At 37.7% G+C, this 27,085-nt stretch overlaps 1 protein-coding gene and 1 long non-coding RNA gene across 3 annotated transcripts in view; one reads left to right on the top strand and one right to left on the bottom strand.

The window, feature by feature from the left end:
- On the top strand, window positions 1-25,866 carry LOC141407414 (short-chain dehydrogenase/reductase family 16C member 6-like). Its single transcript, XM_073998833.1, has 6 exons — window positions 1-321; window positions 4,835-4,966; window positions 12,330-12,429; window positions 13,204-13,348; window positions 24,063-24,188; window positions 25,723-25,866. Exons 1-6 carry the CDS (start codon window positions 1-3, stop codon window positions 25,847-25,849), a joined length of 951 nt encoding a protein of 316 aa, XP_073854934.1. The 3' UTR covers window positions 25,850-25,866.
- LOC102124253 (uncharacterized) overlaps window positions 1-27,085 on the bottom strand; it is an 84,005-nt gene that overhangs the window by 4,783 nt on the left and 52,137 nt on the right. Inside the window, exons 1-2 of one of the 2 annotated variants that reach the window (XR_012416438.1) lie at window positions 5,063-5,263; window positions 3,818-3,905 (exon numbers count right to left, since the gene is read on the bottom strand). This is a non-coding gene — a long non-coding RNA (uncharacterized lncRNA). Of the gene's footprint in view, window positions 1-3,817; window positions 3,906-5,062; window positions 5,264-27,085 lie in introns of those variants that run through there. The other variant, XR_001492937.4, reaches the window with a different exon arrangement.

Below are 27,085 nucleotides of genomic sequence, written 5' to 3'. Positions count from 1 at the left end.
ATGGATGTGATTGTAGATATCTCCGTAGTTTTGGGAAAATTTCTATATTACTTTTTGGAATCTTTGGTTTACAAGATAATTCCCAAGACGAAAAAGAATGTTGCTGGAGAGATTGTACTTATAACAGGAGCTGGAAGTGGACTTGGGAGGCAATTGGCCATACGTTTTGCCAGACTTGGAGCCATTTTAGTTCTATGGGATATTAATCAAGAAGGCAACACGGAAACGTGTAGACTGGCCAAAGAAAACGGGGGTGAGAAAGTGTTTCCCTATACGTGTGACTGTAGCAACAGACAAGAGGTCTACAGAGTTGCTGATCAGGTAAGCTGACTGGTGTTCTCTGCTTCTATTCCCAAGGAAAATACTGCATCTCATATGCACTTTTACAGATAGACGTTTGCCATAAATTTCCCTCGAGCTCTCTATGTGTTTCCTGCTTGACTCTGCATGTCAGAAATCAGACTGTGTAACCTCCAAAAGGGAGAACAGTGTAAACAAGGCAAGTGGGAATCTGAGAAGACTGAGCCCAGAGCTGCCCAGCTGCGTTTTCGGGGGTCTCATTCACCGGCCGGAGGTGGTGGAAAAGAGGCCTCCTCCTGGCTTTGCAGCTCATTGGTTGTACAATGTTTAACAAGTTACTGGCCCTTTCAAGGTCCCTGTTTCTTCAACTGTAAAACGAAAGGATTGAACCAAATGATCTTTAAGATGATATCCAGCTTTAACTTAACTTTCTATGTTTTGTGATTTGTGATTCCTCTTTTTTTTGTTGTTTGTTTTTGAGACATAGTCTTGCTCTGTTGCCCAGGTTGGAGTGCAGTGGTGCCCATCTCAGCTCGCTGAAGCCTCCATCTCCCCAGTTCACACAATTCTCCTGCCTCAGTAGCTGGGATTACAGGCCCACACCACCATGCCTAGCTAATTTTTATATACTGTTTTTAGTAGAGACTGGTTTTCACCATGTTGGCCAGGCTGGTCTTGAACTCCTGAGCTCAAGTGATCCGCCCACCTTGACTTCCCAAAGTGCTGGGATTACAGGCGTGCACCAGCACACCAGGCCGATGGTTTGTGATTCTAATGCATCATATCCATTATCATCATGTACTGAGGCTATATATGAAATATACAGTAAAAACAAAACAAAAAAAATAAATATGCATTTAGCATATTTTAGACCAAATTTCCTCTTAGACTTAGCCTGTTGATATTTGTTCTAACTCCACATTAAATATTGACAAATACTCTAAATTGCAGCTACCATCTGCTATGTAGCTAGCAGGTACCCTAACAACAATGGGTCAGCTTTTGAGTAGCATTTCGGCCATGTTACCTCAAGTACGGTGTGGTGAGGCTGGATGCAGATGGAGAGAAAGAAACAGAATCGAGCATTTCCATTTTGTTTTGCTCACTATCCCTGGGGGCGAACACAGCACAGCCTGCAGGACCATGAAGGGGAGCACCGGGGTCACTCATGAAGCAGGGAGTTTGGGCCAGTGGTGGGGGCCTTTATGTGTTTTCCTCAGAAAGGAATGGGCAAGGCAGGGTAAGCATGTTCAGCCCTGGTTAATTGTAATAACTTCAGGGGGCTCTAGGGCATAGAGGCTGCCCCTGGTTGTCTGGTACCTGGCCCTGGTGTGACTAGGGTGGGCATAGAGCAGCCTAGAGTGTGAGGACTCAATAAGGGAAGTGTTTGGATATGTGGACTTAACTGGTTGCTCAGGAAGGGGAACTGATCAGCCTCTAGCCATTGCCTTACATTGGTCAAGACACACTAGAAAAAAAACAAAAGCCCACTATATCACAAATAGTTACTATTCTAAGCACATTACACACATCACCACTCATTTAATCAACACAATACCACCTTCTTAGGTATACATCATTTTCGTCATCCCCACTAACAAATGAGAAAACTGAGGAACAAAATGAATATGTAATTTGCCCAAGATCATAAAACTAATGATTAGCCAAAACCCAGGCAGGTTGAAGCCAAAGTGTGTTCTCTTATCCACTATGCTATGGCCCAAAGGGGTGCAAACACTTTGATAACAGAATATCCAAGGGATTTTCCATCCCTTCGGCAATCAATCTAAGCTCTACATATGAAATTCACTTATTGATCCATTCAAAAAACATTGATTGAATCCTACTCTGTGACACTTAACCTTCTGAAGCACCCTCTTCACCCTTATCCATCATTTTCTATTGCCTTCTTCTTTATTTGGTGGTCCCACAGGATTTTTTCTTTATAATTCATCATGAGCTAATGCAAGTATTGTATTGTAGATCTTTAGGCATATTTTAGTACAAAGCAAGTGGAATCAAAGTTAGTCCTCATTTGTAAAGGGAAAGACACGTGGCTGGAAAAGTTCGTAGACGAATATATCCGGGATGAGCTTGGGAAGCAGTCTAACAGAGCTCCAGTCCCAGTACCACTAACTAGCCAGATCAGGACCCTGGAGAAAGTTTTTTCTTCCAAAGTATCATCCCATATAATCTTCACAAGGAAGCAGGTACTATCATTTTCTCCATTTTACTAGTGATGGAGCAGAGGCAGAGAGAGCTTAAGGAACTTACCCAGGCCTTAGAGCAGACAAGTGAGGGACCCCATCACCTAGGACAGACCCCATGCTGCATCCCCAAAGGGACATCAACAATATGTGCATAATGGAAAGACCCCCTCATAATCCTCTTTCTTTGATCAAAAGTATTGTAATCTCGTGCCCTTTTGCCCCATTGCCAACCCCTAACAAATCTTTCCTTCTTGGTCAACATTTTCTTGCTACTTAGTAGAAACCAGACTAAAAACTTTAACCTAAAATTATCTTTTCACATTAAAATGTTCTTTTCTGCACTCCTATAAATAGAATTTTTCTCAGCCAACTACTTTATATGCTTTTTTTGTATAATTTCAATTATGTAGCAACTTCCAAGAAACCTAAATACTAGGGTTGTACTTCAAGACTTTCAACAAACCACAGGCTTTAACGGATTCCTTGAAATTTGTGGAAAGGTGAATGGCAATAACAGCATTCTGAAAGTGCATAGTCATTAACTTCCCAAAATTAGATTGAGGTAACATTCTCATCTCCAACATAGAAAACCAATATATTAATAAATTGCTTTTGTTAAAATAAGCAGGTTCACAATTTATTTTCAAATGTCCAGATCCAATCAATCATTAATATTTATTTGTACGTGTGCGTATGTGTGCATGTGCACACACATGAGACTTGCCTGTTACAGCAATAATCATTTTGACTAGAAAGAGCAGTAAATTTGGGGGAAAACAGCTTTTTGTGTGAATTTAAATTGGGTATGAATCACTGTTGCTCTTCTCAAAAGCTATGGGTCTTTTGGCAAGATCTTAATTTCTCAGAGCCTGTTTCCCCATCTGTATACTAGGATAATGATGGCTCCCTAGACTGCCTCTTGGAGTTACAGTGAAAATTAAATCCCATGATCTAGATAAAATTTATCTTGGCCCTGTTGTCCCTAAGGCTCAGGGCTTCTTAAACTGCAGACAGCAGCCACTGGGCTTTTCTTAAGTGTTCAGGAACATATTAAGCTGACGATTCCACCTCTTTCTTGGGTCTCTGTTTCCACCTCATTGGTCTTGATGAGCACTTGCTCACACTGATTGCTTCACCAAACCAATGGGATGCCTTTCTTTAAAAGTTAGTCTCCTGTGGATGTTTGCCTCTGCCCTGCCTCTCTCCCTAACAGAGGAGTCTAATTCCTCAGCCCAGCATCAGCTCAGCAGTATTAACTATTCCTTTCCTAGCTCATTCCAATCTACTACATCAGCAGCAATATTTACCTTATTCTCCAAATCGTGTTATCTGGCAGGCTCAGCTAGCAGTGCATGAACCAGGAATTAGAAAACAAAGTCAGGGCAGGCGGTGCTCCTTGTTTAGAAACAAAGAAACAGATGGTTGTATAAGCTGAGAGATCCAGTTCAGGGGAGGAAAGTCTTAATTGCTGTTTAAACATACTTCATGGTTTGCCATTGGGTCAGCTTTCTCAATGTCACCTACAAAGTCATAATAATGTGAGTCAAAAAGGTGAAGAGAGGAAACCAGTCCCTAAGGTGTTTCCTGAAGCATACTCTTCTCTGAGCAGCGCTTGTGGTATACTGGGGTTTATGCAGGCAGATGAGGTGGGCAACTTAGGAGGGAAGAGTGAAGGAAAATGAATGAGGACTTAAGAGGCGTAAGAGCGGCACAGCTGAGGGACTCAAGGCAACATCAGTCACAGAGAGTAATTCGATTCGACAGGGTCTGTTGGATAGAAGAGCACAGAAACATGGAAGTCCATCGGCAGCCGATGAAAGGCATCCATGTTTAGGATGTGTTCATGCCGAAAACTGATCTGGCTTGAGGGAATGAGATATGTCTTGCCTTCCTCCTCAGAGAGGAGTAGGGGAGATGATGCCCACAGAAGCAGGCATCAGACACCCGCTGACGTACTACGGAAAAACCTGTAGGCCATCTGAAGGGAACGGTCCTGAGACATGCAGGGAGGCAGTGTCACTCAGACTCCACTGCCATTAGTGACCCAGGAACGGGCAGTCGTGTAACAGAAATGGGAGGTGAGGAAAATATGCTGCAGGCCGTCTTCACACAAAAAAATCCAGAATCTGGCTAAATCTGGTTCTTTTTTTAAGATAATTTGTCATAAAGTTACTTTAAAGCTGAGGAATTTCTACATGCAAGATAAAAATATCTAGCTTCAGAGAAGCTACATGAAAAAAATGAGAAAAAAAATTGCAACTTGGGAAAATAAATGTGAAAATGCAACGCCTCAGTTGAACTAATGCTTGCCTCCCTCTGGCCAGGTCAGGAAAGAAGTTGGTGACGTGACCATCCTCATTAACAACGCTGGTATAGTCACAGGAAAGTTCTTACTCGATATTCCAGATCACATGGTGGAAAAATCCTTTCTTGTAAACGCCATCTCTCATTTCTGGGTAAATCTCTTTCTTTACCATTTTCTTTCGTTGGTGAGTACGAAAATTCCATGCAGTCCTATAAACACTTGTTCGTGCATTTCTCTATAAACATACCATTTGGGGATTTTCCATTGAAAGATGTGGGGTCTCAATCCTTGCAGGGTTTATCTGCTGTGCTTTTCCTGATCTTGTTTTATTCCAAATTGTCAGAGTAATTTCCTTCCCTCTACCCTCTGCAGTTCGTTCTCAAGACTTATTAGGCTTGATTCAGAAATCTTCCCACCTAAATACAAACTGAGAGTGGCAGCAATTATACAAGAGAGATTTAATTTGGCCATGAGTGCAAAAGGAGCTTGTGCAGAGACAGGGGCTATTTTTAGTGTGGTGGTTTATGGGCATGCAGGACTGGGCATTCTAATACAGGAATTAAGATTGGGATGGATCACAATCACCACCATTTATTGAGTACTTGCAGCCATGATGCCTTTTTCATTCTCATTTTACAAATAAGGAAACTGAGGCCCAAAGTATTTAAATGAATTCCCCAAGGTCAGGCAACCGGTAAATGGTGGCCCATGCTTACAGAAGGAAGAAGTGTGGAGGAGGGAAAAATTACAGAAAGAGAATGAGTGAATTCATGACTCAGGAGTGTCTTTCCTGAGGCCTGGAGTGGTTTACACAATGTTGCCCAGTAGGGCTGTCTTTGATGGGGGAAATGCCCTTCATCTGTGCTTCCTAATATGACAGCCTCTAGTCATCTGTGGCTACTGAGCACTGGAAATGTGGTTAATGGGATTGAGGCACTAAACTTTTAACTTTGTATCATATAATCTATTTAAATACATGTTTATTTATTTATTGAGACAGAGTCTCGCTCTTTTGCCCAGGCTGGAGTGCAGTGGCACAATCTCAGCTCACTGCAACTTCTATCTCCTGGGTTCAAGTGATTCTCCTGCCTCAGCCTCCTGAGTAGCTAGGACTACAGGTGCCCACCATTGTCCAGCTAATTTTTGTATTTTTAGAAGAGATGGGGTTTCACCATGTTGACCAGGCTGGTCTCGAACTCCTGACCTCAGGTGATCCGCCTGCCTTGGCCTCCCTAAGTGCTGGGATTACAGCTGTGAGCCACCACACCCAGCCTTAAATGCATATTTAAATAGCCACACATGCCTAGAGGCTACTTCCTTGGTCAGTGCAACTCTAGAAAGTGGGTAGAGGCTAAAGGAGAGAGGAGTTACCAGAGATGTTTCCACTAAGAGGGTTCATACTTGATGCTGCCAGGGGATGAACAGGGATCAGTGGCAAATGGGGCCTGTGGGAGGAACAGGTGCTGAAACCAGGGTCTTGGGAGACATGGGGAAGTGGGGACAGGTATGGCCCCAGTCCTCCAAAAATAGGACCTTGGAATGGGCTTTCTTTATGTGTCACCTGATTCCTCCCTCTTTCCATGCTACTCTTTTATACCACTCTCCATGGAACTCAGAACTATATCCTTGGTCTTCTTCCTTGGTCACCGAAAAGCTAATGGGAACCCCCACTAACCTATTTTAACCAATATTCCTTGAGCACTTACCACAGTGCTTGCCATATAATATACTTCCCAGAAACATTTGTGAAAACCATTGATTTCCTTCCCTGTACTACCCTACCCCAAACATTTCCTTCAGAAAGGGGAAATGTCATCTTACTAAATGGAGCTAGGGTGCATTCATTCCAATCACATCACAAATCTAGAAATCATCCTGATTCCTCCCCTTCCCTCACCCCACATCCTTGGCTGTCCCTGCACGACATGCCCAAGTGCATGTCTCTCCCTTCTGCCGCCAGCCCCTAGATCAATCCATCCTCATCTCTCACCAACAGCTCTCCTCAGGGCCTTCCACCCTCAACACTTTTGCCTTCTAACCCATTTTTATCTGGGAGCAAGGTGATCTTTTCAACAGGTTAATCAAATAATCATCTCACTCCACAGCTGAAAAATATTGAGACTTCCAAATGCACTTAGAATAACATACAGTTGCCTGTCATGGCCTCCCTTATCTGTCCCTCACCTCTCATTCTCTCTACTTTCTGCTAACTTTCTACATGCCAAGTTTCCTGATTAAACTCCAGAGAACACCAAGCTCTTTCTCATCTGAGGGTTTTTGTACAAGCTGTTCTCTCTCCAGCAGGAATATTCTTTCTCCTGACTCACGTAGTAGCCCTTTCTCATTCTTCAGGCTTCATGTAGCCTCTGAACTTGTATCTTTATGTTGTGTGTGTGCTCTGTTGTTTGCCTTGAATCAGCTCTACAGGTGCTCAGAGCTATTCATAAACACACATAAGCCTTCCGGTTGTGTGTCAGCAAGCCTAGAGACAGATGATACTGAGCAACCACTGAAACCAGGAAGTCAACTTCCATCTGAAGATGATGGAAAGACTCTTGATTCATCTCAAGAATTAAATAACTTTTTAAAATTTTGTTCTACGGCTCTTACTAGCTTATCTATTTCAAGGCTGTGAAACCAAACCCAAGAAATATGTCTCCACCGGGTGCTGCCTGCAGTACTTCTGGGGAGAAATTGTACTGCAGTTCTTCTAGTAAGAGATTTGCTTTTTTATCTTGAGGTCTCTCAAACCTGCCAAGGCTACTGGTTTACCAAGAAGTGACCTCCCTTACTACCTGTAAGGCTGGCAGGGGACCTATGACCCATAAAGCAGGTATCAGTTCAATTTCCTGAGGAGACAGCTGGTTCAATATATGAACAGCAACCATCATCCCCGAAGAATAGGCTTGTCATACATGATTAAATTAAACTTATTCTTAAATGGGGCACACCTGTGCTCTGGTTGCATTATCAAGCTATTCATTATATCCTGGAAAAAGAAGGCCTGGGTCTTACTGAACAGGTACAAATAGGCAAATCACCATGAAAGATGAAGGATCTCAGTAAGTCATTGCAATAGAATCTACCCAACTGCCTTCAGTAGGTTTGTGCACTAGGGCAATTAATAGCTTTCATATTATCTGTAAAATTAGCTTGATTGCATATGAGTGTACAATGATTAAAATAAGTTAAATATCATTCCACACATTTTTCTAAGCTTAACCTATTGTGAAAACATTTGTCTGAATTTCAAGTACTAAAATTATTATCATCCTTACATTCCTTTGAATCTTCACTTAGTTTATAATCTAAACCAAGATCCCCATAAGATATTTTTCCCTGAATTAAGATAGCATTCAAAAAGTTGAGTTCCACTTTGCATTAGCTTCCTGAAGAGAGAACTGGAAACACATCAAGAAAGAAAAGGGGCTTGCTCACATGCCCATCAGAAAATAGAACTTTGACCACATGAAATTTCCCTCACTGATGCTGTGACCCAGACATATACCATTAATTCTGTTCTGCCTGATGCTGGTCAGGGCCTGCTTTCACATAGTCATCTGCTCCTGGACTAAACAGGTTCTATGGACCTGGCTCAGCCCCAGACGTGACCTTGCAGGGGCCTCCTCACTGTGGCAATGTCAGCCTACACTGGGAAGCCCATTCCAATGAGTCAATCCTTGGCACTGTCCAGGCCACACTGCAACTCTGAGTGTGTCCTTCTGGGCTGTCTTAACAGGCACAGTTTCCAGTTTGTAGTACTAGAAGCCTCCAGGAAAGAAGAGGAAGACTAGAAATTACCTACTGATGACAAAACTGAATGGCTCTAGTTAATTCATTTCAATAACCAAAAATACCAAATTAAGAAAACAGAATCTGCTATTGGGATATAAGACATAATTATTTTATAAGAATTTGGTTACTTATTATAGCAAGAGCACTGACAAATCCTCAGGGTCTTTCTAACTGTCCTGGCAAGTGTGCAGTCTCTGGGTAAATATATTTGTATTAATAAATTCATCCAAGAAAAGGTTGAGTTTCCTTTTGGAGTTGACAATTTTTCCCCACATTTTCTCAGGGCAGGTCCTAAATAGGGTTCAGCTAATTAGGAAATGTGGAGCATACCCAATATACCTCATTTTCTCTAGCGACCCTGCTGCTAATTGCTGTGTTATGAAATCAGGCCAAGGGAACAGACAATGGGTGATTTGGTCACCTAAGAAGTACCAAAGATGACTCTGAATGCAAAAACACCTCTATAAATTTATTTTTCTAAACAAAAACTATGGAATAGCTATAATTGGCTGCCTTAAGAGCCAGAGTGACAATAGTTTTGTTTTGATTTTTAAATATACCTAACGGCACATCACAGTACAATTATTAAGGGATTTTAGATCTTTCAGATGCGGCAAATTTTTGGCTATTTGATTTAACAAAAAGTTAATTAGGGCTCAAGTGCTCAGAGTAAGAATATTTTGACAAGATAAGAATCCGTGCTCTCTGGGCAGACTACACAAAGGTCAAAAATAAGTTTCCAATACCTCTTGTTTATAACAGACTGGAATATTCCAAGAGATTTTAAGCTACCAGGTCCATCATCTTTATCATATTTGTTTCTTTTGTTCATTAATTTTAATATGCTCTTATATGTGTGTATGAGCTTAAACACACACAAAAACTGTATCACTATGTACCTATATCATTTTTAGCTTTCAATGATCACTTTAAAACATAAACAACTTTATCATATTAAAAGTTAAGGTGTATATTACATTGAATTTACTATCTCAATTGAAACTTTACAAAAAAAAACAAGTCAAAGTGGTGCTGAGTGACTCAATACCCTTTCTCTGTGAATTTTAATTTTTTTAATTGCATTGGTAACCAAAAATTTCTCATAAATTTATACAACTTAATATTATCCTAAAATATTCAAGCCATTTAAGTTACACTACAGAGCAATACAATCACTGTTGATATTAAAAGCTTGTCAAAGGGACAACATTGAAAACTTATAAAAGGCAATGCAAGTGCAGTAACTAAGAAAAAGCAACTTGCAACACTAAAGTTCAAAAACATCAATCTTTATTTGACAGTAAAGTCATCATTCATTGTAGCTCAATTTAACTGTATGCATATCTGTATTCTTTATAACCAGAAATGTTTTGTGGAAACAAAGATAATCTGTCTGACCCATAAACCAGCGTTGAAAAATTTAGAAAGGGTATTAATTTGGCTTTTCCATGAAAAAAAAAAAAGTCTTACATAAATACATTAAAATGAAATCCAGCAAATCTGATGTTTGTTTTCATTATATCCCACATGTGATAAAATCAGGAAATCCTAATTAACAGGATATAGCTGTTTATCAAACAAAATCCTGATAAACAGCATATAGCTGTTTGTCAAACAAATCTGATTTGTTCACAGATTTACTTTGATTAGGAGTAATGTACAAATCTAGATCCATATGTAATTTTCTACTAATTTCTCAGGCACTAAAAACATTTTACAAAAGGTAAAATACATTTTTGGCAACTAATTGCTGACTCAACACTTACTTTACTCCTTTTTCTTTCCTTTAATAATAGATATACATCTAGTGAGCACTAGTTATGGGTCCCTATGAGCAATTCATCTTCTAGAATGTTCTAAAAAAGTGCCCCACTGGTACATAGGGCTGCAAATTCAAACAGACCTTTGTCATTACCTACTACTTTCCCCTCTAGGGGGGAGAACTTTTCTCAACTGAACACACAAGAAGCTAGCCGCAAATTCAGCCACAGCCAAAAGTAAATACACATACAGAAACATTTGCAGAAAAAAAAGTTGATAGAGAAACGCAAACAAAACTGAATTCCTAGGCCAGGTACCGTGGCTCATGCCTGTAATCCCCGCACTTTGGGATGCTGAGGCGAGTGGATCACTTGAGCCCAAGAGTTCAAGACCAGCCTGACCAACATGGCGAAACCCCATTTCTGCAAAAAATACAAAAACAAGCCAGGCATGGTGGTGCGTGCCTGTAATCCCAGCTACTGGGAAGGCTGGGTCATGAGAATGGTTTGAACCTGGGAGGCAGAGGTTGCAGTGAGCTGAGATCACACCACTGCACTTCAGCCTGGGTGACAGAGAGAGACTCTGTCTCAAAAACCAAAACTCCTAAAAGTGGCTACATCCCTGTGAACAGGTGACTTCCCACCCTCATCATTTTTTTTTTTAATTTCACCAGTGTTCAGTTGTATCACAGACTATTGTAGGCCACTGCTTTCTCTCCCTTACTCTGGGGAGTTTCACTGTCCCCAGCCATGGGATTTCTTATAAAGGTAGCACTGACACTCACCTTCAACTCCATTTCTCAGTTTCATTTTCTTGAAAGTTTCATAAACTTTTAGATATCAATAGTGCTGCCACTGCTGGGCCTCTATACCTAGGCTTCCTGTCCTTAAACCTAACTGGGTCTACCAGACAGTCACTGAGATGTTCTCTGGGCCTCTGGCCAGATCTTTCACACCTTTGTGTTGAAAGACAATAACCAGCTCTTGTCATTTCTAACTAGTCTTCAGTCATGACTGATGCAACAAGAATTTAATTTTTGAAAGACAAAAATGTTACAACTATAAGACAGAGATGTATAAATTGCCACCTCACTTGGATAGGAAATGTCATAAGAGGCCAATTGTTCACATCTAAGCAGAAACTTGTCAATTAGTTCAGCAGCTCTAGGACAAAGTTACTGAGATAAAGAATATCTCAAAAACAAATGTGTCACTCTTTGATCCAGTGTCTGCTCTCTGTTCTACTGGTCCCTTGTAGGTGAGCACATCTTGGCACTCTTCAAAACTATAAATACCAAATTCTGACAATGTTAACATTGCAATCTCATAGAAACAGATCATGAGCATTGTAAAGGTTAGGTTGAAATCACTGATGAGAGAACCAGTAGAATAACACAACCAGTGAGATAATGATATCAGAAACGTGGATTTACACAGTGAATGAGAAAAGGAGTGCTGAAATAAGGATAGATCTAAGATGTGGTAGTGCTTTACTCACCTGGGTGTGTTTAGCTTGCACTGAAATTCACTTTTCCTTAAACAATTCTTCCCATTCTGCCAAACCATCAGGGCAAGGGCAAATCTTGTTTAGGGTAAAGCCAGGAAGGTAAATGCAATTAAATTTTAATATGAATTGCTAAAAACTACATGGAAAAGTTCAGCTTACCAGAAAACTAGGTTTTAAGACTTTTAGCCAACCACAAATATAAAATGTTCATTTGATTCAATTAGTACAGTTTACCTCAAAAGAAAAAGAAATCAAATAATATAGATTAGTACATAATAACCTCTAATCTCATTGAAAACAATGACTATATGGTACCTACTTTTCTACTGCCACAGAATTTAACACATTATGGTGTTAAATAAATATGTGTTAAATTAGTCAATTCATCAAATACTTATGAAGCAAATATAGTAATGAATGAAATATTAACAAAATGCATTTATACCTTCCAGACTTGTAAGGCCTTCCTTCCTGCCATGATTAAAGCTAACCATGGTCACCTGGTTTGTATTTCAAGTATAGCAGGAGTATTTGGTATTAATGGACTATCAGGTGAGTACTTTGTTTCACCATGTGTCACAGAACTCAGAAATTAGGACTCTTCCAAGAGAGATAGAAGCTCTTCCTGCACCAAGGGGAAATCTCTGAAATAGCTGACTCTATTCATAATGCCAGCATTCTCTTCTATTTCCAGAAGGAGATATATTCTCTTAAAAAAAAAAAAAAAAAAAAAAAAAACAGAATATGCCTATTGGATTTGGTCTTCTTGGGTTAGGAAACACTGATATGATTTCCATTTTTTGTTGGATATAGCATGTGGAGACGTAAGAGTGGAGTGTGGAGATGTAGGAGTGGAGTGTTTGCCCACATAAATTGACTCTGACAGGAATGCTTTGTCCCCAAGGACAAGCCGGAGAAAGGGGAAGGAGATTCCTTTTTTTTTTTTTTTTTTTGAGAGGGAGTTTGGCTTTGTCGCCCAGGCTGGAGTACAGTGGCGTGATCTCGGCTCACTGCAAGCTCCACCTCCCAGGTTCACGCCATTCTCCTGCCTCAGCCTCCCGAGTAGCTGGGACTACAGGCGCCCACCACCACGCTCGGCTAATTTTTTGTATTTTTAGTAGAGATGGGGTTTCACCGTGTTAGCCAGGATGGTCTCGATCTCCTGACCTTGTGATCCACCCGCCTCGGCCTTCCATAGTGCTGGGATTACAGGCGTGAGCCACTGTGCCCAGGGAGATTCAATTTTTAAATGTAAGAGTTAATTCAAATTTTAAGATAATTTCAATTGTCAAGCTCTATTACTAATAGTTCCTCGCTTTGTTTCAGATTATTCTGCAAGTAAATTTGCAGCCTTTGGCTTTGCTGAATCTCTCTTTTTTGAATTAACTATGGTAAAGAAAACTGAAGTTAAAACCACCATCGTGTGCCCACACTTCATCAACACTGGAATGTTTGAAGGCTGTATAAGCAAGTAAGTTAACTCTTAAAGTAATCTTTGCTCTTATAATAATCTTCCACTCTATGTCATCGTCTGATGATTTTGAAGTTTTGAAATAAAAGAAACAATGAGAATGACTAATTTAGTAAAAGAAAATTTCAATATGTGTGATATTTATAAATTTATTCAATTTAAAGACAATAATATAGTTGTGAGGTTTATGATTTAGTAAAACTTTAAACCTAAAGTACTAATCAGTATATTAAAATGTAACAGAGAAATTAATACTGAGAACTTTGTAGTATTGAGAAGATAATTTTTTCCTAAAGAGAATACAAAGGTATAAATAACCTCAGAAATAAAATATTTGGTAAAATTGATTAATATATGGGGGGAAGTATTGCAGAGTGACATTTTGGTATGAAGGTTAAATTTATCTAGAACAGTCCAAACTAGGATGCAAATATAATATGAGAACTTTTACATAGGGAGCCAGTCAGTGAGTATACTGGAAAGTATAAACTGAATATGAGGACAAGCGTAGTTATTACAATAATTAAAAAAGAGACTGACACAATCCAAATGACATGAATCAGCTGTATTTGTGGGACACGGAGACGGCCAACAGAAAGCCTGGCTTAGAGGCAATCAAACTATTTAGAGTCTAGTGAAGCTTTAAAATTAAATAGAAAGTTCCAAAACAAGTGGTCAAGTGTTAACAGAATGTATAGGGGAAAGCTTTCCCCAAAGAGACATCTATTAAGCTGGTCAAAATTAGCAAAGACAATCATTCAAAATTTCTGGAGATTGGCCGGGCGCAGTGGTTCATGCCTGTAATCCCAGCACTTTGGGAGGCCAAGGTGGGCAGATAACCTGAGGTCAGGAGTTAGAGGCCAGCCTAGCCAACATGGTGAAACCCTGTCTCTACTAAAAATACAAAAATTAGCTGGGTGTGGGAGTGGCGCACGTCTGTAATCCCAGCTATTCGGGGGGCTGAGGCATGAGTATCGCTTTAACCCAGGAGGTGGAGGTTGCAGTGATCCAAGATCACACTACTGCACTCCAGCCTGAGTGACAGAGCAAGACTCTCAAAAAATAAACAAACAAATAAATAAATATATATATAAATAAAATCTCTGGAGATTGATCAAAGGGGATGCAAAAAATCGAGAAGCATTTGTTGAATAAAATCTATGGAAATTCAGTAAGAACACTAAAAGACCACAGCTCTGGGGCTTGGGACAATCCCTCTTGCCTTTTGGGATAATGGTTTCAGCAGACTTGACAACAAAGTAACAGTTCTTTCACTCTTCCTGGGGGTGAAAATGCTATTCTGGGTGGTTTGACAGCCATTGGAACATTGGCAAATCCCATTTTTAACAGCTCCATGCAGGAGAAGGCCTATATTGTGTGAATAACCTCAGCCAGACAGTGCTTGATCATCTTGTGAAGGGAAGATCCAGAAAGGGACTCTTGGTGAAGAAGGCAGTTCTTCTTCCCAGAACAGCTCCTTCTTGTGACAGAACTGCTCCACTAAGCTCAGCAGTCAAGTAGCAGGTTCCATCTTCCCCAGATTCCTAAGGCAGGATACTTGTTTTAGGTAGATTTCCCAGGCAATGAGTATTAGCAGATCCCATTATCCCAGGCTCCAGACTGTGGAAGATCCATACAGGATAGTGGCAATAGCTGGTTGCCAGAATGGTTCCGGTTATCTCCACCTCCAACTCTTACATCCTGATTGATAAGGACAATTTGGGTAAAGTAGTCATGGAAGAGTAAGTTTTATATTACCCTTATCTCCTGCTCCATAGCACAGAGTAACCAGGTGCCAGGTGAATGTCAAGGCCCTCCTCAAAGACTGGTATCTCTCTGCTTCTAGGGCCTGACTTCAATTGGGTAAGACCATGAACCAGAATACAAAAAGAACAGGACAACCAGCTAGCAAATTGTGGAGGTTAAGAGGCGGGTGTGATAGTAGAAGCAGACCAGCCAAAGCTTGACTAAGAGACAAACAAAAGAGGCAGTAAAAGATTGTCTGGCTAAAACCACAGTCATCTCTGACAGTCAGGAAGATAGTGTGCATGCCCAAGATTATATCCTCTGAGGAATGACACCAAAACTACACACTGACTGTAGAAGAGGGAGATAGACTTCACTGAACTAGTACAGCCAAGTCACTAAATAAATAAACAAGCCAACAACCATAACAAAAAGCCCTATGGGAGAGTATTATCCAGAGTTTCTAAAGTATGTTATCTGTAATGTCTACTTTTTAACAAAAAATTATGAGCTATTCAAAGAAACAGGAAGGTATGACTTAGAAGCATAAACATAGAAGCAAAAACATAGGTAACATAGAAGCAAAAACATAGATAACAGAAATTGCTTTTAAGGGAGCTCAGATGTTGGACTCAGGAAAGAAACCTTAGAAAGCTATTATAAATACATTCAAAGATCTAAAAGGATCTTTGTTTGAAAAATGAAAAAAGGTATTATGACAATGTCTCATCAAATTTCAACAGATTGAAAGTATAAAGAAAAACAAATGTAAACTTAGAAGTGAAAAAGATATGATGACAATGTCTCAACAAATTTCAATAAATAGATAGTAAACAGAAAAAAACAAATGTAAATTTAGAAGCAGAAAAGAAAAATAACTGAAAAGAAAGATTCACAAGAGCAGTTCAAGAGTAGATTTGAGTTGGCTGAAAAAAGAATGAGTAAACTTGAAGATATACGGATACAGCTTATGTAATCAGAAGAAAAGAGAGAAAATAAAATGAAGAAAAAAATAGCTTCAGAGAAATCTGGGACACTGTTAAACAAATAAATACATACGTGAAGAGAGTAACATTAAAAGAATATACAGAGATGCTGGGCGTGGTGGCTCACTCCTGTAATCCCAGCACTTTGGGAAGCTAAGGCTCACTTGAGCTCAGGGGTTTGAGACCAGCCTTGCAAACATGGTGAAATCCCATCTCTACTAAAAATACCAAAAAAAAAAAAAATTAGCTTGGCATGATGGCATGCACCTGTAGTCCCAGCTACTTAGGAAGCTGAAGCAGGAGAATCACTTGAACCTGGGAGGTGGACATTGCAGTGAGCCAAGATCAAGCCAGTATACTCCAGCCCGGGCAACAGAGCAAGACTCTATCAAAGAAAAAAAAAAAAAGAATATACAGAGAAAGAGCAGAAAAAATATTCAAAGAAGCAACGGCTAAAAACTTCCTAAAGTTGATGAAAAACATTAATTTACATATTTAAGAAACTCAGTGAACTCCAAGTAGGGTAGACACAAAGGGTTCCACACCCAGACATATCATAGTCAAAATGTTAAAAGATGCAAGCAAACCTATATCTTGAAACTAGCAAAAGGAAAAAAAAAAAGTTTTATCATATACAAAGGAACCCAAATGTGATTAATGACTGACACCTCAACAGAAATAATGAAAGCGAAGAGGCAGTGCAATAACATATTCAAAGTACTGGTGGGAAAATTACGCACCAAGAATCCTATATCCAGCAAAAATCTCTTTCAAAAATGAAAGCAAAAGGAAGGCAAACCGAAACAGAGAATTTATTGCTTAGCATACCGCCTCACAAGCAATATTAATGGAAATTCTTTAGAATAAAAACAAGTGACTCCTGAGAGTAATCTGAATCCACATGAAATAAAGTGACAGTAAAGATGACAAAGTAGGTAATTTTTAAAAGACAGTTCAAATGCCTATTTCTTTTCCTTTCTTCTCTTCATTGATTATAAATACAATTGTATAAATAAAATGCACATAATAGTTTTATTTGGCCTACCACATATAGAAATGTAATATTTTTGACAATAACAGTACAAAGGACATGAGTGGGGACAAAATTATATTGAAGTACATAAATGACACCAGATGGTAACTCAAATCCACAGGAAGAGATGACGAGAACCAGAAATGAAGGAGGTTGATATGACAAAATCCATAAATATATACTTGTTCTCCTTCATTCTCTCAGCTTCTTTAAAACGTAAAACTTACAAAGTAATAACTACAATAATGTGTTTATAACACATATAGACATAATATGTATAACAACAATAGCACAAAAGTGGGAGAAGCATTACAGCTATATAGGAGTAAAGTTCCTATATCTCACTGGAATTAAGATAGTATAAATCTGAAATTGGTTCTGACAGGTAAAGATGCATATTATATGCCCCAGGAAAAAAAACGTAATTTTAAAAATTATCAGCTGGGCACAATGGCTCATGCCTGCAATCCTAACACATTGGGAGACTGAGGCAAGAGGATTGCTTGAGCCCAGGAGTTGAGACCAGCCTGGGCAACATGGTAAGACTTTGTCTCTAATACATATTTATTAGGCATGGTGCTGCATGCCTGTAGTCCCAGCTACTCAGGAGGCTGAAGTGAGAGAATGGCTTCAGCCCTGGAGGTCCAGGGTGCAATGAACAGTGATTGTGCCACTATACACCAGCCTGAGCACCAGAACGAAACTCCATCTCAGAAAAGAATTATTAAAGGATGCTCCTGTGATCAAAGGGCATAGAGAATTATAAACTAAGTATGCTTAATAGACATCTATAGAATGCTCCACCAAACAACAGCAGAATGCACATTCTTCTCAAGCACACATAACACATTCTCTGGGATAGACTATATGCTGAGCCATAAAACAACCATCAATAAATTTCAAAGGAATGAAATCATACAAAGTATGTTCTCCAGACGAAATGAAATTAGAAATGAAAAACAGAAGAAAATTTGAGAAATTTACAAATACGTGGAAATGTGACATAGAACTTACATAATATGACTAAAGCAGTGCTTAGGGAAAATTTTATTTTAAAATATAAAACATCTTAAATAAACAAACTAATATTCCACCTTAAGAAGCTATAAAAAAGAGCACACTAAATTCAAATCAAGCATAAGTAATAATTGTAGCAGAAATAAATGAAATAGAGAGTGGGAAACTAGAGAAAAATCAATGAAACCAACAACCTTAATGATCAACAAAATTAACAAAACTTTAGTTAGACTGACCAAGAAAGAAAAAACAGAGAAGTCTCAAACCACTAAAATCAGGAATAAAAACGAAGACCTTACTACTGGTAACATTGCAGAAAGGAAAAGGACCATAAGGAAATACTACAAAAAATTATGTGCCGAGAAACTAGATAACTTAGATGAAATGGAATAATTTCTAGAGAGACACAAGCTAACAAAACTACTCACGAAGGAAAAAACATCTGAATAGACTTAAAGATATTAAATTAGTAATCTAAAAAAAAAATTCCCACAAGAAAAATCCCAGATCCAGAGGGCTTCATGGGAAATTCTATAAAACTTTTTAAGAAAAATAGCCACCAATATTTCAAAAACCTCCAAAAAAATACAAAAGGACTGACCACTTCCCAACTCACTCTACGAGGGCAGGATGACCTTGATACTAAAACTGCACAGAGACATCACAAGAAAATAAAACCAAAGATCAAGACCTGTTATGAACATAAACACGAAAATCCTCAATAAAAATACCAGTAAATGGAATCCAGCAACCTATCACATTAATACATCATGATTAAATAGGATTTATCCTGGGAATGTAAGATTGGGTTAATATTTAAAGAGAATTTAATACAGTATATCATATCAGTAGAACAAAGAACAAAAGCTGCATGATCATGTCAAAACACACAGAAAAAGCATTAGATAAAATCTAGCACGCTTTTAAGATTAAAACACTAAGAAAGTAGAAATAAAAGGGAACTTCCATGACTTGATAAGTGGCATCTGTGAAAAAGCCACAGCTAACATCATGTTTAATGCTGAAAGATTGGATGCTTTCCCCCCAAGATCAAGAACAAGACAAGGCTATCCAAATTCACCACTTCGATTTAACTACTGTTCAATAGAACATTTAGACAAAATATAAAATAAAAGATATTTGGATTGGAAAAAAGGAGCAAAACTATCTTTATTCTCAGATGACATGATCTTGTATATAGAAAATCCTGAAGAATACATATGCAAACACACACACACACACACATACACACAATTACATCTACAAAATGAATTCAGCAAAGGATCAATATTCAAAATCAACGTACTAAACTCATTTGTATTTCCATACATTTGAAATGAATAATCCAAAAATGAAATTAGTAAAACAAGTCAATTTAACAATAGCATCAAAAATAATAAAATACTTAGGAATAATTTAATGAAAAAAGCACAAAATTTATCCTATGAAAATTACAAAACATCTTCAACGGAGATTAAAGACGACTTAAATAAAAATAAATCCTATGTTCACGGATTGGAAGACTTAATATTATTAAAACACAATATTCCCCAAACTGATCTACAGATTGAATGCAATTCCTATCAAAATTCTAGCTGCCTTTCTTGCATGCATTGACAAGTGGATTCTAAAATTTATGTGGAAATGCAAGGTACTCAGAAAGCCAAAGCCATCTTGAAAAAGAATAAGAAAATTGGATGGAATCACACTTCCCTATTTCAAAACTTACTATAAAACTACACTAATCAAGACAATGTCAAACTTTCTTAAGAATAGACATGTATAGATCAATAGAATAGAACCAAGAGTCCAGAAATAAGCTCTTACATTTTTGCTCAACTGCTTTTCAACAAGGGTGTCAAGACAATTCAATGGAGAAATAATACCCTTTTTAACAAATACTGCTGGGACAACTTGATAGCCATATGCAAGATAATGAAGTTGAACCTCAACCCCTACATCATATACAAAAATTAACTCAAAATAAATCAAAAAGCTAGGAGTAATAGATAAAATCATAAAACTCTTAAAGAAAAATGATGTAAATTTCCATGATCTTGAATTAAGCAATGGTTTGTTAGCTATGACATCAAAATACAAGCAACAACAGAAGATAAATAAACTGGATTCATCAAAATTAAGTACTCTTATGCTTCAAGGAACATCGATAAAGTAAAAATACAACTCAAAGAATGAGAAAAGATTTTTGCAAATCTTAGAGCTAACAAGGGACTTGTGTCCAGAATATATAAATAATTCTTAATGACTCAACAATTTTTAAAAGCCCAACTTTTAAGAATGGCAAAAGATCTGAACAGATATTTCTTCAAAAAAAGATGGCCAGGCACAATGGCTAATGCCTCTAATCCCACTTTGGGAAGCTTACGTGGGTGGATCACCTGAGGTCAGGAGTTCGAGACTAGCCTGGCCAACATAGTGAAACCCCATCTGTACTAAAAATAAAAAAATCAGCCAGGTGTGGTGGTGCATGCCTGTAATCCCAGCTACTCAGGAGGCTGGGGCATGAGAATCACTTGAACCTGGGAGGAGTAGGTTGCAATGAGCGGAGATTGTGCCACTGCACTCCAGTCTGGGCTACAGAGTGAGAATCCATTAAAAAAAAAAAAAAAAAAGATATAAGTGGTCGGTGTTCAATGTGTACATAAAATGATATTCACCATCATCAATCATCAGGGAAATGCAAATCAAAAGCACAATGAGAATGTACTTCAAACACCCTAAGATGGCTAAACTCAAATAGACAGATAATAACAAGTGTTGATGAGAATGTGGAGAAACTGGAATCCTCATACATTGCCAACGGAATTATAAAATGGTTCAGCCACATTGGAAAACAGTTTGACAGTTCTTCAAAAAGGCAAACAATAAGTTACCATATTTGAACTCCTAGCCATATACCTAAGAGAAATGAAAATGAAATATTTTATACAAATGTTCATAGCAGCAATATCCAAATTGTGAAAACAACCCAAATGTTCATCAAGTGATGAATGAATGAACAAAATGTGGTATATTGATACAACTAAATATTATTCAACCATAAAAAGCAACGAAATTTGATACATGCTACCACGTAAATGTACCTTGATAATGTTATTTTAAGTAGAAGAAGCCAGACACAAAAAACCACATACTGTATGATTCCATTTATATGAAATAGCCAGAATAGGCAAATCTACAAAGACAGAAAATAGACTATTGATTGCCAGGGACTGAAGGAAAGGACAAGGAGAAAATGACTGCTAATGTGTATGAAGTTTTTTGGCGGAGTGATGAAAATATTCTAGAATTAGATAGTGATGAACAATTTTCTGAATATACTAAAAATCACCACATTTTATGCTTTAAGACAGTGAATTTTATGGTATATGAATTATTTCTCAATAAAGCTGTTATTTAAAAACAATGAATAACTTCACATTAACTTGGAAGGCACAATAAAAAAGACAGACAATAACAGTGTTGTGAGGATATGGACAAATTGGAACCCTTGCACATTGCTGGTGGTACTGTAAATTGGTGCAACTGTTTTGGAAAATACTTTGACAGTTCCTCAACAGAATTAACACATGGCCTAGCAATTCCACTCCTAGGTATATGTCCAAGAGAAATGAAAACACATGTCCCCACAAAAAACTTGTACACAAATGTTTATGCAGCATTATTCATAACAGCTAAAAGGTAAAAACAATCCAAATATCCATCAACTGATGAATGGTTAACCAAAGTGTGTCATATTTGTGTGATAGAATATATGTGATGCAAGAATTCAACAAAAATTAACAAAAGCATTCTGTGAAAAGTGATTGATTATATGGAGTTTATAACAAAAAGTAATGTATATTTTATTAGTAGTAGTAAATCATGTATTATACATGTTTTATATCAGCAGCATTGATAATAAACCTATGTATATACACATATGTAGTCATAGCTAATGTAAGTATACTCTACATGTGTTTTTAAGCTATTTAGTTTGTTTCTAACATTATTATTAAAACAATATTAGTAAGAATTGTTAATATGTGACTAAGTCTTATTAAAAGCTAGAGTGTTAAGATCACAGAAAGATGACCAGCCAGGATAAGGGGGCATGGTAGCCAGAGAAGTCAGTGACATTAAGTGATAACTTTTATAAAATTGTTGTCCTTAGATAAACAAACTAAAAAAGAACTCTCCAGAAAAAGAAAGATTCACAATCCTAAAATGGTAGAGAATTAAACAATGATCTGTAGATTCTATTTTTAAATAAGCATTAGAGCCCTTTAGGCTATAGTTCTGGAAAACTTTTAGGAGAATAAAATATAAAGACTAACTGTCAACATTCAATTGTGGAAAATTGATCAGATTCCCAAAATCAGCTGAAATAAACAGAATTTTTGAGGCGAGTGTGGTTCAACTAATTAAGCAGAATAATTTAAAAGTATAAAATGTCAAAGTAATAACTTATGTGATATTTATTTACATTCTGATCCATTTCAACTATTGATTTTACAAACATCTATTTCTGCTTAATGTTGTAACTGACCTATCTAAACTGATACATCACACACGTTCAAGAGATTTTTTTTTTTTTTTTTTTGGTAAGATAATATTTGCTATTTTGCTTTTTTTTTTTTTTTTTTTTGAGATGGAGTCTTGCTCTGTCACCTAGTCTGGAGTGCAGTAAGGCAATCTCTGCTCACTGCAACCTCCACCTCCTGGGTTCAAGTGATTCTCCCGCCTCAGCCTTCCAAGTAGCTGGGATTACAGGTATGGGCCACCACACCCAGTTAATTTTTGTATTTTTCATAGAGATGAGGTTTCACCATTTTGGCCAGGCTGGTCTTGAACTCCTGACCTCAGGTGATCCATCCGCCTCAGCCTCACGCTCCCAAGTGCTGGGATTAGCAATTGGGCCACGCCTTGCTGTAATTTTGCTTCTTAATAGTATACACCTATGGGATGTTTGGGAGGAACAGAGAGGGAAGAAAGAAGTGAAAAATCTAAAAGCTAATCCCAGTGCTTTGGGAGACTAAGGCAGGCGGATCATGAGGTCAGGAGATCGAGACCACCCTGTATAATACGGTGAAACCCTGTCTCTACTAAAAATACAAAAAAAAAAAAAAAAAAAAAAAATTAGCCAGGCGTGGTGGCAGGCGCCTATAGTCTCAGTTACTCAAGAGGCTGAGGCAGGAGAATGGCGTGAACCCGGGAGGCGGAGATTGCAGTGAGCTGAGATTGTGCCACTGCACTCCAGCCTGGGTGACAGAGTGAGACTCCTTTCAAAAAAAAAAAAAATCTAAAAGCAATCACTTCCATGTTTAGACCATCACACAGCAGAAAATCAACAAAAGCAGAAAGTTTACCGCAGGAAATTAAATATATTGGCATTAGTCCTATTACTGATCATAAGAGAAAACACAAGGCAATTCTTAAGATTTGCATTTTGTTTGACTAGTTTTTCTGTTTGTTTGTTTTTGTTTTATTATTATTATTGTTGTTATTATTATTATTATTATTATTTTTAGATGGAGTCTCACCCTGTTGCCCAGGCTGGAGTGCAGGAGCACAATTTCGGCTCACTGCAAACTCTGCCTCCCAGGTTCAAGAGATTCTCCTGCCTCAGCCTCCAGAGTAGCTAGGATTACAGGCGCCCACCACCACACCCGGCTAATCTTTGTACTTTTAGTGGAGATGCCATTTCTCCATGTTGGCCAGGCTAGTCTAGAACTCCTGACCTCAGGTGATCCAGCCACCTCAGCCTCCCAAAGTGCTGGGATTACAGGTGTGAGCCACTGCACCTGGCCTTTGTTTGACTGTTTACAGCTGTATGTTATAGTTCCATATCTGAAATTTCATAATCAATGCCCTATGAAAACAGCAAAAAATACCAGTCTGATAATATCACTATTTGTTATTGTTATTCCAGGTATCCGTTTCTGTTACCAATACTGGAGCAGGAGTATGTGGCCAAAAAAATTGTAAATGCTATTTTAGAGGAACAAGTTTATTTAATGATGCCCAAATTTATATATATCACATTGATTCTTAAACAGTAAGTTAATAATGATCTCACTATCATTCTGGTTATTGTGAACAAATTGTCCAATCACTGCTACCTCTTTTGCATATGAAGCTACTTTATATATTTATTTAATGGTAAGAGGAAGAACCTTAATAGTGCAAAAACAACTTATCGGATTATTGCTGTGTCTTGGTTGCTTCAGACACTGACTAAATTTAACAATTATTTAGGTCTTGCAAAACACACATTTTTTGTTTCAACACAAACAAGTAACAAATTATTTAGGGTTTTTTTGTTTGTTTTTTATGTTTTTGGTTTTGGTCAACTATTTAGTTTGATTAGTGTAGAGCTCTACTTTGAAAACAAGGGAAAACAAACCACAAGTATGTTGCCAGAAAAATATTAAGGGCATTTTACAATTTCTTCATTTTATTTTGCGACATAGCTCTGGCAACTTCATGCAAGGCCCATGCTATGAGTTCCAGATATTTGTTAATGGATTCCACCCAGGTCCACATTTAGCATTTATGTGGTGACTACTACATGCTAGCTACTGTGCTGATAGCTTTCGTGAGTTTTATCAATTTAGGAAATCTGAGGTTTAAAGACAGTAATTTTTGCAGGGTTAAACAACTAATAATATGTGCGCAACTAAGTTTCAAACTGAAGTTTCCAATTTGATTACAGAGCTTAAGGTCTTGCCCTCAAGAAATACTACTCCTTTGCTGTAAGTAGTAGCAGAGTAGAAAGCACAAGCAGAGATTCACTATTACAAAATTATGTTACTGATAAACACAGTACTTAAATACAGTACTTTCTTTACTATTTATATCTATTCAACATATTTCCTATTTATCCTTAGCTGACCTGAGTGCTTAGCTAAGTCAAAGTCCCACATTGTACATTCCATCACATCTGTCCCTAGTTTTTGGCACACTCATCACACCCGTAGTTACTTGCTACCTTGCATGATCCCTAAGAACAGAAAATATTGTCTGAATTGTTTCCTGCTCCTTGCTGCAGCCTAGGACAATACCTAATGTGTAATTAGCATGCCATAAATATTTGCCACATCGAGCTGAATTGAGCATAACTGAGCTGAAGATACAGCCTCTATCCTCAAGGAACTAAAATAATGGTTCTTCATCTTGGGTGCACATTGTAATCACCCAGGGAACATTTAAAACTACAGATTCCTGGGTCCTACCCTCCAGAGATTCTGCTTAAATGGTCCAGATTTTTCTAGTTTTTGCTACCTTTTGTTAGTCTAGTAAATAAGGATATATGTACTCTTTCCACAGAACTCAGGGGTGTGATACAGGGATAAATTGCGGCCTGAGCAATGGGGCTTTTCAAGGCTCTAGTGATTCCAAGGTGTAGCCAGAGTCAAGAGCCATTGGCCTTGAGGATGGTGATGGTACTTGGGGGTGACACAGCACTTTTCTCTTCCATCCTCCCATTAAGTGACACTTTGAACTTTGTATAATTTGCAGTTACTCTTTGCAAAGTAGTTTATTTGACTCCTCTCAAAGGATCATAATTTTTTTCTCTGCTTTTCTTCTAGAATAATGTCTCCAAAAATGTTGATAGCCCTTGGTGAGTACCTTGGAGTGGACACTTGCATGGTTTCTTTCAAAGGGAGAAAGAAAGCAAATGAACTTCAGACTGAAACTGAAGGGAAACGCCAATAGCTCAAGCCTCAAACATGGGAATCAAAGTGTTACAAGGATGAATTATTCGTAATTCCTCCTAATGCTTAAAGGATTGCAGTCTACCAAGGATTACTAAAGCTTTCAAAAGTGTCAGTTGTGTTTCCTGGACATAGTTTACACACCAATTATTTTTCTAAGCATTCAAGTTATCTGTCCAGTTTTTCTTATCATTTTTTAGCTTTATAAATGAGGACATTACAGTCTTTTCAATGGACTTTGAACATAATATGTTTATAAAACCATATTAATGTAAGTTGACCCTAGTTTAATTTTAAAATAGATAATATATAATACCTTTGGAAGAGAGATAATTATAAATAATGACCTTATAAGTCAGTTTTTTAATTTTGACAATTTTTCAACATCATCTTTAAAGATACATATTAGTTTCATAATTAAGGAAAATAATGTTTGCCTCACAAAGTAAAGGCATATTTGTGTTGCCTTTTCATTCCTAGTAGAATTAGATGTTCATCTCAAGGCTCTTAGTGGGATTGAACCTGAATATTTGATAAAATACATTTGTAACTTGTTATTTTTGTTTGCATCTGAATATATCAAGCTCTTAGCTCTTTTATTCCACTAAAAAAGTACACATTAGAATTATATACACTATTGGTTTGAAAATGAAACATTTTCATACTTAATTCAACAAAATGCTATATTAGCTGATGTAGTTGAATACATGGCATAATATGCTCGTGAGAAATGGGCACAGCATGTGCCAGCTATGTGGCAAACATTCCTAACAATCTCACTTCTGGGCTGGGAATAGATCTTGAGCTGTAATCGCTATACAATAGTGTAGCTTTATCTCCATTGGGCTCCAGACCTACTGAGCATTGGTAACACCAAAAACTGAAAATTTCAAGTAAATTAAAGTATATATTCAGTTGACCAAAAAGTGAGCACTCATTTTATCAGATCTATCCTAGTATTTGGGACATAATATGTCTATGCTCATGCAAATAAAAAGCATAATTTAACTTGAGATGAAAAAAAGTGAGAAAAAAATTTAATTTAATACAGAAATAAAATAAAACGTTCCAAACAAGCAATTTGTAAGAAAATGAAACTTATCTTTTAACAGGTTTGTGAGTAAAACCCTTCTAAAATTTTGATATCTCTCTGCCTTCTTAAATGGAGTATTCAAAGCACAGTTTAACTTTTCTTTAATGCTGCAGGAGCATTAACATATTTTTACCTAGCTCAATT

This window comes from Macaca fascicularis, chromosome 8 (genome assembly GCF_037993035.2).
Source record: "Macaca fascicularis isolate 582-1 chromosome 8, T2T-MFA8v1.1".
Taxonomy (NCBI): Eukaryota; Metazoa; Chordata; class Mammalia; order Primates; family Cercopithecidae; genus Macaca; species Macaca fascicularis.
This window is presented reverse-complemented; position numbering and strand designations above follow the sequence as displayed.

Excerpts from the sequence above, each read along its gene's own strand:
- LOC141407414 (XM_073998833.1), top strand. The coding sequence starts at position 1 with ATGGATGTGATTGTAGATATCTCCGTAGTTTTGGGAAAATTTCTATAT. Across the intron at positions 12,430-13,203 it reads TGGTATTAATGGACTATCAG|ATTATTCTGCAAGTAAATTT; the intron begins GTGAGTACTTTG and ends GCTTTGTTTCAG. Across the intron at positions 13,349-24,062 it reads TTTGAAGGCTGTATAAGCAA|GTATCCGTTTCTGTTACCAA; the intron begins GTAAGTTAACTC and ends TTGTTATTCCAG.